The sequence below is a fragment of the Peromyscus eremicus genome, chromosome 1 (genome assembly GCF_949786415.1).
Source record: "Peromyscus eremicus chromosome 1, PerEre_H2_v1, whole genome shotgun sequence".
NCBI lineage: Eukaryota > Metazoa > Chordata > Mammalia > Rodentia > Cricetidae > Peromyscus > Peromyscus eremicus.
In genome coordinates, this window is record NC_081416.1 from 190,508,756 (window position 1) to 190,522,930 (window position 14,175).

Genomic DNA, 14,175 nt, shown 5'->3' on the forward strand with positions numbered 1-14,175 from the left:
TAGGTTGACTTTTCTGAACTCTAGTTGTCACTGCTGTATACTCCCATGGAATTTTGCTATCAGTGGCTCTCAGTACTATTGGGGTATTTAATAAGGCAACTCCACGTAGTGAAAAGGGAGGTTTATTTGAGGGGGTGAATTACAACAAGTAAAAGGATAGGTTACAGGATCCAGGAGAGGTGAAGTGCAGTCCAGCGGTGTTCTCAGGAGAACTCTGCTCAGTCTACTATGCAACATCCAAGGTTACCAGGAACCAAGAGTGCTGGCACATGTGGACCTTGGGTCTTAAGGGCTCGCATCTCAGCCCTGCATCAGGGCAGGCCATTGGTAGGCCTGACAGTTACCAGAAGCCTCAATGTGGGTAGTACATCCAGGTCAAACCTGGAACAGCTACCCACTACTCAATACTACATAGCTTAGATTTTCTTGGAACCCAAGTGACAACAGTTAAGAATCAAAAGAAGATTAAGTGTATGAATAATTCATTTCCTAATCAGAAAGAAGTATTTCCTTGGGAAATGGGGCCAAAGAGGGAAGGTATGAAAAGAAAGGAACATAAAAGGATATAGGAGGTCAATATGTGAGGCACTTGTGGGATCTCCTCAGTCCTACCATGTACACTGAGCACATGGGATGGAGAACATGTGTTTGTTCTACAAGTGACCTTGACACTCTTTCATAAGGAATTTGAAAGGGGATCAGTCTCAATTTGGCACAAAAGCCTTGTCTGATTGATTGCTTTTGAATAAACTTTCCCAAGGGTAAAGAGTTTCAAAGGATCAGAGCTTGAGACCTGGTGGGACAATGGTTAATTTGTGCCTGTGGCAGTTCTTCTGTGATGATTCACATGCTGAAGGGGATAAGGATTTGAGATTACCAGATGTTATAAGTAGTTACACTGAGTTCTTCACTGTTACCAGAACAGGAACTATGGCCATGTGGAGGGGGTTCCTGTGATGGGTCAGACATACAAATCCCTAAGATATTGTATAAATATATGACTCCTGAATGTTTTACCAGGTCCTTCTGTCTGAAGAGACATCAAATGAGCCTTGAGGCCCCATCCACACTCCTGGAACTTGCAATGAAGAGTCTGCTGAGGCATGAGGCCTTGGCCATCTCAGTTCTGCAGCAGCTCCCCACAGAGCTCTTCCCATCCCTGTTCAAGGAGACCTTCAACAGCAGACATATGAAGATACTGACAGTGATGGTGGCAGTATGGCCCTTCTCCTGCCTCCCTGTTGGGGCACTGATGCAGGACACTGATGTGGTGATATTACAAGCTGTGCTGGATGGTATTGACATGCTGTTGAAACAGCAGGTTCACCTGAGGTAAGGCCAAAGGAGAACAGAATAGGAGTCACCAAGTCACTGGTAAGGGAATTCTGGAGTCAAGTACATTGGGACAGTGGCCAACTACAGTCATCTGATAGTCTCAGCTTTCAAGTCTGTAGAGCCTCTATTTTAATTTAGCTAATAACGTAATCTTTCAGAAGTGCAGGGCACCTCAATGTCGATGTACTCATAGGATTTGTCTTCTCTGTCCTCTCCCCCAGGTAATAAAAAAAGAATTCAACAGTAACATAAAGAAGATGCAGAACAAGTATTCAGATGTAGCTCATGCAGGGGGCTCTTGCCTGACAGTGTTGCTGATGTTAGAGAAGTGGAATGACAGCTGACTCTATTGTACTTCTGATCTTTCATTGTCACACTGCAACTTTTTCTCTCACAGAAGGTCGAAGCTTCGAGTCCTGGACCTGAGGAAAGTGCGCCATGTCTTCTGGGATGTATGGCCTGGCATAGAATGTGGAGAGAGCTCTACAGGGACATTGAGTAAGGAGCAAAAGGAGAATGACATACCCAGATATGCCCTGAGGCAGCGTTTGAAGGTGGTCACTGATTTTTTTCTTAAAAGTTGCCCTGGATAAAGAGCAAGCATACTTGCTGCAGTGGGCCCAGCAGCAACATGGTGCTGTGCAATTGTGCTGTTTGAAGATGATAATCTGTAATACTCCTGAGCAGCTTTTCATGATGATTTTCAGTACTTTCAAGCCATACTACATTGAGGAATAGTGTTTACCCATATGCTGGACTCCAAGAGTGCTGAGTCGTTTTTGCACACTGCTTTGGCCAGATGAGAAATTTGTGCAAACTCCATCTAGCACGTATTTCCATTCACACCAACAAAGCTATTTACACCTTGGAAGATGTAAAGAAGTATACTGCTAGGTTCATTGCTCAAGTCTCCAAACTCAAATGTCTTCAGCATCTCCTCATCAATGATTCCTACTTTTCCAGTGAGCACATGAAGAAGTTGTTCAGGTAAGGAAGGAGAGAGAGCTGTTTTGGCTACCACAGCAAGCTTTCCTATGCTACATTAGAGATTAGTGAGCACCTGAGTTCAGTCAGTCACTGTGACTTTCACAGCTATTGGTTCATCACAATATCTGAGAATGGTCTGGATACCATCTTAACTGGGTCAGATGCACAGTTGTTTCACTGACCACTCATCAATAAAATGATAATATGTTTTTAGAGATTTCGAAGAGAGCTTTCTTAGTAATAGGCACACTATGTGGCACACATAGCATCTTAATGTGTTTTATGTATTCTTCTTTGGGGTCCAGAAAACCCTGATGGGAGGGAACAGGACAGAGTAGTGGGTCCTTGGGCATTGAGGTACCATACATGCAGAGTTTCCCTTGGAATCTCTGTCCTTATATCTTTGTGAACAAGAGTTATGTTGTTCCCATGGGGAACTTCTGTCAGCTTTTAATTCACAATGGAGGGACAGATATTTTGATCATATTTTTGCTTAGTAGAAACAAAATTGGTGGTAAAGGGCAGAGTGCCGACTTCAGGGACTGATGCAGAAAAGGGGGACATGGGCTGTGCAGGGAAGGTGGAACTGTAGTGGTTTCTGCAAGAGACAGGCCAAGACATTGTCAGAAACATTCAGGATTAGTCCTCATTTAGCCTTCCCTTCTAGGTTATAATGGCCGTCTCTGGTTCTCTGGCACATTGGGAATGAGAAGCTGCATTGCTCAGCTTCTCAACTGTGATGGTGATGGACTTTAGAAGGCAATGTGGTGACTCTAGTGAGGAGACACCAACAGGCTGTGTGTTGGGTGTTCAGCTCCATATAAGAACACAGTGACCTTATTTTGTGGAACCCTGTGTTGGCTAACTGTACATGAAATTGACAGAGGCTAAGGTCACTTGAGAGATAGATCCGAAAAATCAGAAAATGTCTTAAGATACTGGTCTATAGGCAAGCCTGTATAGCAATTTTTGTTATTATTGATTGATGCATGAGGGCCCTAATTGTTGCTAGTGAGGCCTTCCCTGGGCTGGTTGTCTTTTATTTTCCATAATGTAGGCTCAATAAGATATGGAGAACAAGCCAATAAGCAGCATTTCTGCATGGCCTCTCTGAATATTTCCTGCTTCCAGGTTGTTGCCCTATTTGAATTCCTGTTCTGTGTTCCTTCAGTGATGGATTATGGATTTCTAATCACAAGGCCAATAAATCCTTTACTCTTCCAACTGCTTTGGGTCATGGTGCTTTATCATAGCAATATTAAACTAAACTAAGACATTGGCTCTGTAGTAGTGTCAAAACTAAAATGCCCTCCCAGACCATGAGACAGAACTAAACTCTTGTTCTTTCCTTAGATGCCTGAAGACCCCCTTGGAGTCTCTGTCAATCAAACTGCGCAAGTGCTCACCTTTAGGCTTGAAGCACCTATCTCAGTGTCAGGGGCTTTTTGAGCTAAAGCACCTGAACATCTTTGGTGTTTCATTATTCAACTTATGTCCCACAGCTCTGCAAGTTCTCCTGAAGAGTGTAGTCGACACTCTGCAAACTCTGCAGATAAGGCACTGCTGTATCAGAGACTCTCAACACAGTGCCCTCCTGCCTGCCCTGAGCCAGTGCCTCCAGCTAACACATGTAAATTTCTATGACACTGTCATTTCCATATCTGCCCTGAAGGACCTTCTGCAATGCTTGGCCAATCTAAGCAAGTTAACTGAGGAGCATAACCCTGCCCCATTGGAGTGCTATGATGACCAGGGCCATGTCTTAGTCAACAATTTTGCAAATGTGTGTCTTGATCTTCTGAATACACTCAGAGTCAAAAGACAGCCCAAAGTTATTGACTTTGTCACAAACATTTGCCGCAAATGTCTCCAGCGCTGTGTCTTTGATGGGAAGACCAGACTTTGTTCTTGTTTGTCATAAACAGGAATTGTTTGAACCAAGAAACTGAGAAATGAAAGTCTCAGAAATAGAACTTTCAGTAAGGTGTTCAAGAACCTGGGGCTTCAGACACTGTTTGATACATCAGGAAAAAATGTTATTCATTGGAATCTATTATATTGCATGACTTGATGAAGAATAATAGGACCATGGGACAGGTGTCTTATAGAATCATTAAAACAGATCTGCATCTCCAAGTGTGCTTCTGTCAGGATGTGGTGACCATTGGCTTTACCCTACATGGCAGTTGTAAACTTATAGATGCTTTTCTCTGGTGCCCTGCTCTGTCATTGAACTCACTTTTTCATACAAATTCAGGATGTTACCTTATCTAGTGTGACCAAGTGGATTGTATTCCATGACTTGTTATATCAAAATGAACAGGAGTCATTTATCTCATTGTCTTCCCCTCTTTACCTTCCATTGCTTGGGTATTTGGTTTATGTTCACACAATTTTTAAAATGAACTTATTCAGTACAGACTCTTTCTCCTATGAAGAAGGTTTTGGAGAATGCAGGGAATTACAACCCTGAGTAGTCAGATAGGAGACACTGTGCACACATCTAAGTGCTGAGGCAAAAGTCCTCATATTGAGTCTAACTGTACCTGAGATCCTCATGCTAAATATTCAGATATAAGGTGTGCCTTCTTGTTCTTAATGGAGTACCCACTCTATTTCCATTTCTTTTTCACTATAGCATATAACAATAAATTAGTTTTAAATTACACTTTTTGGGTGTCACTAATAATACACACTAATTGTCTTTTACTAAATGTCACTTTACTGCACTCTAACACAACCTAATGGACTCACTTGTTTTTAAAAAAATGTGCACTAGATATGGATCTATTTTCATTCTTATACATGTTGACATCCAGTTATACCAGCAACATATATTGGAGAAAATTTCTTATTCCCACTGTATAATTTTGACATCTTTGAGATAGAATTAGGTGTCTATATCATGTGTGGAATTATATATAGATCTTTGATTAAATTCCATTGATCTACCTTTCTCTCCTTGTACCAATAATATGTGTTTTTTTAATTACTATAGCTCTGTATCACAGCTGGAAATTGAGGATGGTGATACCTCCAAAATTTCTATTACCATACAAGATTTTTTTTTAACTATCCTCTGTGTTCTCTTTTTCCATATGAAGTTGAGTAAATGTTTTGTTTTGTTTTGTTTTTTTTGAGGCATTGCTGTAAATTGCCTTTATTATGTTTAGGTATAGTCCTTCTATTCCTGATCTCTCCAGTACTTTTATCATGAAGAGTTATTGGATTCTGTCAAAGAATTTTCAGCATCTAATTAAATGATCATGTGGGTTTTTTCTTTCAGTTTGTTTATATGATGTATTACATTGACAGATTTTTGTAGTTGAACCATCCCTGCTTCTCTGGGATGAAGCCTACTTGATCATGGTAGGTAATTTTTTGATGTGTTCTTGGAATCAGTTTGTCAGTATTTTATTGATTATTTTTGCATCAATGTTCATGACAGAGATTGGTCTATAATTACCTTTCTTTGTTGCATCTTTGTGTCGTTTGGGTATCAGGGAGATTGTAGCCTCATAAAAAGTGTTTGGTAATGATCCTTCTGTTTGTACTGTGTGGAACAATTTGAAGAGCATCAGTATTAAATCTTCTTTGAAATTCTGGTAGAATTCTACACTGAAACTGTCTGGCCTTGGACTTTTTTTTTTTTAATCTTGTCTTGATTAATTTTGGGTATATGATATCAATCCAGAAAATTGTTCATTTCTTTTGATTTTCCAATTTTGTGGAGTACAGCTTTTTGAAGTATGACCTGATGGTTCTCTGGTTTCCTTGTTGTCAATTCTTATGTCTCCCTTTTCATTTCTGATTTTGTTAATTTGTGTATCCTCTCTCTGCCTTTTAGGTAGTTTGGATAAGGGTTTGTCTAACTTGTTGACTTTATCAATGAACTAGTTCTTTGTTTTATTGATTCTTTTTACTGTTCTCTTTCTTTCTATTTTATTGATTTCAGACCTCAATTTGATTATTTCCTGGCATCTACTCATCCTGGATATGTTTTCTTCTTTTTTTCAATGACTTTCATGTGTGTTGTTAAGTCACCAGTGTGAGATTTCTCCAACTTCTTTATGTGGGCATTTATAGCTATGAATTTTCCTCTTAGCACTGCTTTCATAGTGTCCCATAAGTTTGGGTATGTTGTACATTCATTTTCATTGAATTCTCAGAAATCTTTGCTTTCTTTCTTTATTTTGTCCTCAACCCAGTGTTTATTTAGTTGAGCATTATTCAGTTTCTATGAGTTTGTAGGCTCTGTAATTTGTGTTGTTTTTGAATTCTAACTTTAAGGCATAGTGGTATGATAAAATAGAGGAGGTTATTCCAATTATTTTGTGTCTGCTGAGATTTGCTTTGTGACCAAGTATGTGGTCAATTATACAGAAGGTTCCATAGGTTGCTGAGAAGAAGGTATATTCTCTTTGTCTGGGTGGAATGTTCTGTGCATATCTATTCTGTCCGTTTGAGTCACAACATTTGTTATATCTTTTATTTCTCTATTAAGTTCTTGGCTAGCAGACCATTCTATTGGAGAATGTGAGGTGTTGAAGTCTCCCACTCTTAGTGTGTGTTGTTCGATATGTGATTTAACTTTTATTAATGTTCAGCATTGAGACTTCATCTTGGTGGATTTTTTCTGTGATGAATATGTAATGGTCATCCTTATCTCTTTTGGTTAATTTTAGTTTGAAGCCTATTTTATTAGATATTAGTATAGCTATACTGGCTTACTTCTTATGGCCACAAATGGAAAGTCTTTTCTAAGCCTTTTACTCTGAGGTAGTGTCTGTCTTTGAAGTTGAGGTATGTTTCTTGTATGCAAGCAGAAGGATAGATCCTGTTTTTGTATCCATTCTGTTAGGCTGTGTCTTTTTATAGGCAAATTGAGTACATTGATATTAAGGGATATCAATGACCAGGGATGGTTAATTCTTGTTATCTTTTGGTGGTAGTGAGTGTGTATTTCCCTTTATGGGATTTGCTACTATGTGGTCATCTATTGCCTGTGTTTTTGTGGGTGCATCTACCTTCCTTAGGTTGGATTTTTCTTTTTAGAGCTTTCTATATGGCTGGATTTGTGGATAAAGATTATTTAAATTTGGTTTTGTCTTGGAATATCATGTACACTCCATCTATGGTGTTTGAAAGTCTTGCTGAGTATAGTAGTGTAGTGGTATTTGCTCTGCCCATGAGCTTGAGCTACAGGACCCAGAGTTGAAGGTGCTTTTTTTTGTTGTACATGACGTCTTAAAAGGAAATGGAGAAGGGTCACTTGCCCTTTATCCTGCGGCCTGCCTGTGAGGTGGATTTGTTCCCAGTCGGATCAGAGGATGACTTCAGCTATCTACTCTGTTCTGTATTCGTGAGTATATTTCCTCAATAAACTTTCCTAATACTTCTTAAACAGACTCCTGTGGATTTATTGCTTTAAGTCGCGTTCACATGACAAAAAGACCCTGCTGTGGGATGTTCTGTATGGCAAATGTGTTGCTAATTAGTCAATAAATAAAACACTGATTGGCCATTGGCTAGGCAGGAAGTGTAGGCGGGACAAGGAGGAGAATAAAGCTGGGAAGTGGAAGGCTGAATGAGAGAGACACTGCCAGCCGCCATGATGACAAACAGCATGTGAAGATGCCGGTAAGCCACGAGCCATGTGGCAAGGTATAAATTAATGGAAATGGATTAATTTAAGCTGTAAGAACAGTTAGCAAGAAGCCTGCCACGGCCATACAGTTTGTAACCGATAAAAGTCTCTGTGTTTACTTGGTCGGGTCTGAGGGCTGTGGGACTGGCAGGTGAGAGAGATTTGTCCTGACTGTGGGCCAGGCAGGAAAACTCAAGCTACAAGACCCCACACTCCCTATGACGCCTACCCACAGCCTCTGTGGCAGTGGTGGCAGGATTCCTCAGAAGCTCCTGTGCTTGCTGCAAGCCTGCCTCATTATCACCTTTAAGCATATGCTAGCTGCTTGATCCCAACGATGTAGATCTGAGCCTCAAACTCCCCCACTGGGGCTACTCATGTGATCAAACCCTAACACACGTGGGCAGCTGCTGATGAGTTTCTCCACTCTGCAGAGCCCATGTGAACCTCTTGGAAACTGCTTGACCCCTACTCAGGTGACTGCCTGCATACAGAGACTGTGCATGGAGCCTGTAGATGAGGTGGCTCACATGGCAGCAGTTCTTGTAACCACTGTTTAAAGCACCTGTGTTCTCTGACAGATAAAGCATGGTGTCATAGAGAAAGGTGCCTGATTTAGGTGCCTTTCTAATTCTGTACTTGCAGCAGCTGGGTTGGGTCATAGACCCCCTGCCTGGTTAGAGACTACCAGCAGACTATCCTGTTCCTTCTAAAATTGTTCAGTGTAGCTGCTGCCAACTCCATCTTTTGAAACTCCTGCTGCCTCTCGCTCCTGCTGCTGCCAACATTTTGTGTGCAGCCACTGCTCAGTGCATGCATGCGGCCTGTCCTACAGAGTGTCTGCAGGTATCCCAGGCAGCACTTCTAATTGTTTGTTTGGTGTGTTGTCTCCTCTGTAGTCATCCTGGCAGCTTTGCCTAGTACTCACAGGTACCAGGTGAGGGTTTCCTGGGTGAGTGCTTAATTCACAGGAGCCCATTCTGGGAGCCTGAGTCAGCTCACAGGAGACCTATTTTGGTGTGAGACCTACTGGCCAAGCAATGATACTCTACATTAAAAAACCATCGAACCAACCAGCCATTCACTTAACCTGGTTAATTGCACCTGGAACATCTGGACATATGACAATCTTTTGAGGATTTTATCTGAGGTAAATTACTTGATAATTTAACACTTTAAACTGATTAATAAATAAACAAACTAATAAAAATTTTCTTTACAAATTTTGAATACTTCTCAAAAAGGCAGACAATTTTACCACTCAGGAATTTAAAAACTTTTTTATTTGTACTATGAATGAAATATTGCAGGACATATACAACCTTCCTGGCTCATACATAATGTTCACCATAATAGGAATTAACATAGTGATTCATCTCATATCTTTGAAAAAATTGGCTTAATAATAACAGCAAAAATGAGATATTAATGGAACTGATACAGGACTTAAACAAAAAGATTCTTTCTTTGGAATCTGCTAATTTACCACAGGTACTTCAGTCTGTTAATAATAACTGAACAACCAGATTTAATTCTGTACAAAAGGCAGAATTGTATGCCATTCTTATGGTAATAATGGACTTCACAGAAACTCTTAATATACTTACTGACATATTGAAACTGCTGAATTTATTCCTGATAACATAGAATTAACTTCCTAGATATACAATTACAGGAAATCATCACAAGCAGGGAACATTGAAATATATAACACACATCAGATCCCATATGGGTCTGCCAGGTCCTCTAGCACAAGTTAACTATGAGATTGATCAGTTATTAGTAGTTAATTTGCTAGAAGGCTCAGAATTTCGTAAGAAACACCATGTAAACCTCAAAGCTTTTTCCATCATTTGGCAACAGGCCAAGGAAATTGTCACAGAAACATTCTACTTGTTCATTCTGTAACCAGACTGCATTACCTGCAGGAAGTAATCCTCAAAGTATAAAAGGAAATGAAATTCGGTGATGGATACATTTCATTTTGCAGAATTTGGAAGATTAAAATATGTACACCAAACCATTGACACCTATTCAGGATTTCAATGGGCAAATCCCATGAGTTCTGAAAAGGCTGTCTCTGTGATTACACACCTATTAGAAGTTATGGCCATCATGGGAATAACTGTACAAATTAAGACTGACAATGTTTCAGCATATGCTGTGGGATGGTCTGTATGTCAAGTGTGTTGCTGATTGGTCAATAAATAAATCACTGAATGGCCAGTGGCCAGGCAGGAAGTATAGGCGGGACAAGGAGAAGAATAAAGCTGGGAAGTGGAAGGCAGAGTCAGAGACACTGCCAGCCACCATGATGAGAAACAGCATGTGAAGATGCCAGTAAGCCATGAGCCATGTGGCAAGGTATAGATTAATGGAAATGGATTAATTTAAGCTGTAAGAACAGTTAGCAAGAAGCCTGCCATGGCCATACAGTTTGTAAGCAATATAAGTCTCTGTGTTTACTTGGTCGGGTCTGAGAGGCTGTGGGACTGGCAGGTGAGAGAGATTTGTCCTGCCTGTGGGCCAGGCAGGAAAACTCTAGCTACTAGCATATGTCTGAAATGAAATGAGACTGTGTTTGATGTATTACAATATAAAGCATGTTAAAGGTATATCACACAATCTCATAGGCCAAACAGTCATAGAGAGAGCCAATTGAACTGTGAAAGATGTGCTAAATAAACAGAAACATGTAAAAATGACTCCTAGAAATAGATTACATAATGCTTTATTAACCTTGAATTTTCTCAATGCTGATGCGAAAGGAACAACAGCTGTGGAGACATATTGGACACCAGGAAAAAAAAAAAAGAAAAAAAAAACTCCTAAGCTAAACCAACTGGGATCTCAGAATGGAATCCAAGATATGTCCTATGTTGGCAAAGAGATTTTGCTTTTGTTTCTGCAGGAGAGGAAAATCTATGGATACCAACAAAATTAATAAAAATTCACTTTGAATAAGAGAAACCACTTGATGCGGAGACGTAATAGCTCATCCACTGATGTGATACCTCTACAAGGTGTTAGAAAAACTCAACATAAAAGGGTAGGGTAGGTTTCTGATTTTGTCTTTACAGGGTAATAAAAATACCTATCTTCAAGAAATCATAAGGCTTTGTACACTTAGATGTCTCCTACCACATGAAGGCAGGATCTATCAGTACCAATATACTCTACAGAGTATTATCTTACTGCCTAACATCAATATCTCTTTAACTCTAGAATAGTTGTTGTCCTGATTCAATTATAAATCAAGCTGACCTTGAAGATGGAATATGTCTCTCTCCTTCTCTAAACCAAAGCATATTGGTAAAAGAAAAATTAGGAGAATCTGTCTCATGTTAGAAGAGCCAACTGGTGTGAGACAGGAAAAACCAATAATTTAGGGACCATTATTGTCAAGATTCTACTTCTTTCCATGCTTATCCTTGATTTCTAGAAATCCTTCCTCAAGTCACCCTATATCCAAACTTTCCATTTTGATATTAATAATATTCAAGTTTTCCACTGTGAAAGATGTCTTCCCAATAGCAATCTCTGAAGTCACCAGAAGGAAGGTGGGGCCCAACAACAGTGACCCTGCTCAGTCCGGATAAAGATGACATTTCACCTAGGAACATTACTCAGTGATCAGCCTTGGACTGAAAACTCTTCAGGACAGTTAAAATATGAGATGGTACACCATACTACACTTCTAGCCAGAATCTCAGACAATCATATCCATTACTCTGAGACTGACTGTAGAATCTATGGCTAGCCCTATTGAGATCTAATTATCTAAGCTTTCTTGCAGGACCCCACAGAGATACCATCACCCTCTAAACAGCTTGAAGCAATCCTAAGAAAACCCTCTCCCAAAGGATTCATTTTTCTCAAGGTTATGGATGGATAGTTATAGGGTTGGGAATGGAACAACAAAATTTAGACTCAGTATTCTTCTTTAGAAAAGAAAAAAAAGGAAAGGATAGGTATAGTATATTAAGGTAGATTATTGTATCTACTAGTAAACTGTTTTAGCAAACTATCAGCCTTGGATATTTTGCACTGATACTGATTCTTGTATTTTTGGTACAAATGTAAACTATTATAATATTCCTACTTAAGATAATTTGTATATTGATACAAATACAAAACTATATTTGTTGTATTGTGCATATGTTCCTACTCCTGTTTGAAATATTTTGTATATTGGCACATATTAATAATATTGTTGTCATATTGCACATTGCACTACACATTTCTACCTCTGTTTAAGATACTTTGTGTATTGTCACAATTTTGAGGTCATTGTTCTTGTACAGTACATCTGCTTACAGACTATTTACCTTGTTAATGTGAAGCCTTAGTCCTTAAAGTAATTTAAGTAGATAAGACTTACAGATATGCCAGGCGGTGGTGGCACACGCCTTTAATCCCAGCACTCGGGAGGCAGAGCCAGGTGGATCTCTGGGAGTTTGAGGCCAGCCTGGGCTACCAAGTGAGTTTCAGGAGAGGCACATAGCTACACAGAGAAACCCTGTCTCAAAAAAAAAAATAAAGACTTACAGTCTGACAGTCACCCATGCTTGTCATTTATTATAGATATGTTAGTTAGGTTATCCAAATTTACAGAAACATGTCAGATGGATAGGTAACCTTCAAACATTTTATAGACCTAGAGAATATGGCATTTAAATGTTTTGATAACTTAGAATTCTATTGATATGAGACACAGTTGCTCCTGGCAGCACCAATCTGATCCTGAGAGAATGTTGGGCTTCTAAGCCACTGCATTTGGAAGTTGTCTTCTTCTTGGCACAAAATAGCCTGCTGGGCAAAGAACTGCCCTTGCCTTGACTGCTGACAGTATGAACCCTGTCCTTTCAGGATGAGCAGGACACAAGGAAAGGTGACTACTGAATTCTGCCAAGATGAGGTAAGATGGTCTTTCAAAATCCCTGCTTCTGAAAATAGTCCCACAAATATTCTAGGCCTGTAGCCAAATTAAATGCTCCAATGATGCTGAGAAACTTTAGGTGATTGTCCAGGCTGCCAGCTGTATCTATCTGTCTAGTCTGATAATGACTTCTTAAATTGCTTGCTTGCATTTTCTGTTTTCTCAGGTATTATTATTTTCCTTCTCAGGTCTGTCATAAAGTGGAAGACTAGATAGTTACAGTTAGAGTCTTCACATATCTTAGCTAGAACATATAAGTACTCAAGTGTGGTGATATTGTGTCCCCCAATATATTGTACAACCTAGTAAACTTATCTGGGGTCAGAGAACAGAACAGCCACTAGACAGACATAGAGGCCAGAAAATGGTGGCACACACACACACACACACACACACACACACACACACACACACCTTTAATCCTATCACTTGGGAGGCACAAATCCATCCAGATCCCTGTGAGTTCAAGGCCACAATGGAAACCACCAGGCATGGTGACATACACGTTTAATCCCAGGAAGTGATGGCAGGAAGCAGAAAGGAATACAAAGCATGAGGACCAGAAACTAGGCCTGTTAACTTTTTAGGCTTTTAGCAGCAGTTCAGCTGAGATCCATTCGGATGAGGACACGAAAGGCTTCCAATTTGAGGAAACAGGATCAGATGAGAAATTGGTGAGGTGAGGTTGGTTGTAGCTTGTTTCTCTGATCTTTCATCATTCATCCTAATACCTGGTTCTGGGTTTGTTTTTACTAATAAGACCTTTGAAGATTCATGTTACATCTGGAGCCCAACTTTCATGGTACAAGTTCTTGAAAAAGCCACTTACTTGCCTGTTGCCTTGTGGGCCCCAGTTCAGGCTCAAGCTGCATGCACCCGGTTGTGGATGGAGCTTGAGTTGTCTCAAGGAGGCAGAAGCAAGAGGATCCCAAGTTTGAGGCCAGCCTAGGAGACTTGTTGAAGAGAAGCTCCTTCTGGGGCCAGGCCACAAACTGGCAGCAAGACCATGGAGGCAGCTCTGAGTTGCCGGCTGTTTCTCATGGTGTTGGTGAAACTGCTACTGGGGAAGAAGTGTTTACCGCTACTTTTTCAGAGAACAATTGCCAAGACCATCAAGTTACAAAAAAGCATTGACAAATGTCAGTTGGGAGAAATTTGGTGAGACAAATGGTGGGGAGAAGTTGTAAAGATATTCTCTTCTAAGAAAGAACGTAAGAGGTAGAGATTTATCAGACTGTGATGTTATGCCATAAAAATCCTAGGATTT

At 40.1% G+C, this 14,175-nt stretch overlaps 1 protein-coding gene across 1 annotated transcript; it reads left to right on the forward strand.

The window, feature by feature from the left end:
• Positions 1–1,084: 1,084 nt before the first annotated feature.
• LOC131903842 (PRAME family member 12-like) lies at positions 1,085–4,243 on the forward strand. Its single transcript, XM_059254634.1, has 4 exons — positions 1,085–1,332; positions 1,733–1,833; positions 2,163–2,322; positions 3,676–4,243. The coding sequence occupies exons 1-4, from the start codon at positions 1,085–1,087 to the stop codon at positions 4,241–4,243; spliced, it is 1,077 nt and encodes a 358-aa protein (XP_059110617.1).
• The last annotated feature ends 9,932 nt before the right edge of the window (positions 4,244–14,175 follow it).

What these genes read in the sequence shown, in the direction of transcription:
- LOC131903842 (XM_059254634.1), top strand. Translation starts at nt 1,085, where the DNA reads ATGAAGAGTCTGCTGAGGCATGAGGCCTTGGCCATCTCAGTTCTGCAG. An exon ending in GAGCTCTACAGGGACATTGA is followed by an intron (nt 1,834 to 2,162) that starts GTAAGGAGCAAA and finishes AACTCCATCTAG; the next exon opens with CACGTATTTCCATTCACACC. An exon ending in CACATGAAGAAGTTGTTCAG is followed by an intron (nt 2,323 to 3,675) that starts GTAAGGAAGGAG and finishes TTCTTTCCTTAG; the next exon opens with ATGCCTGAAGACCCCCTTGG.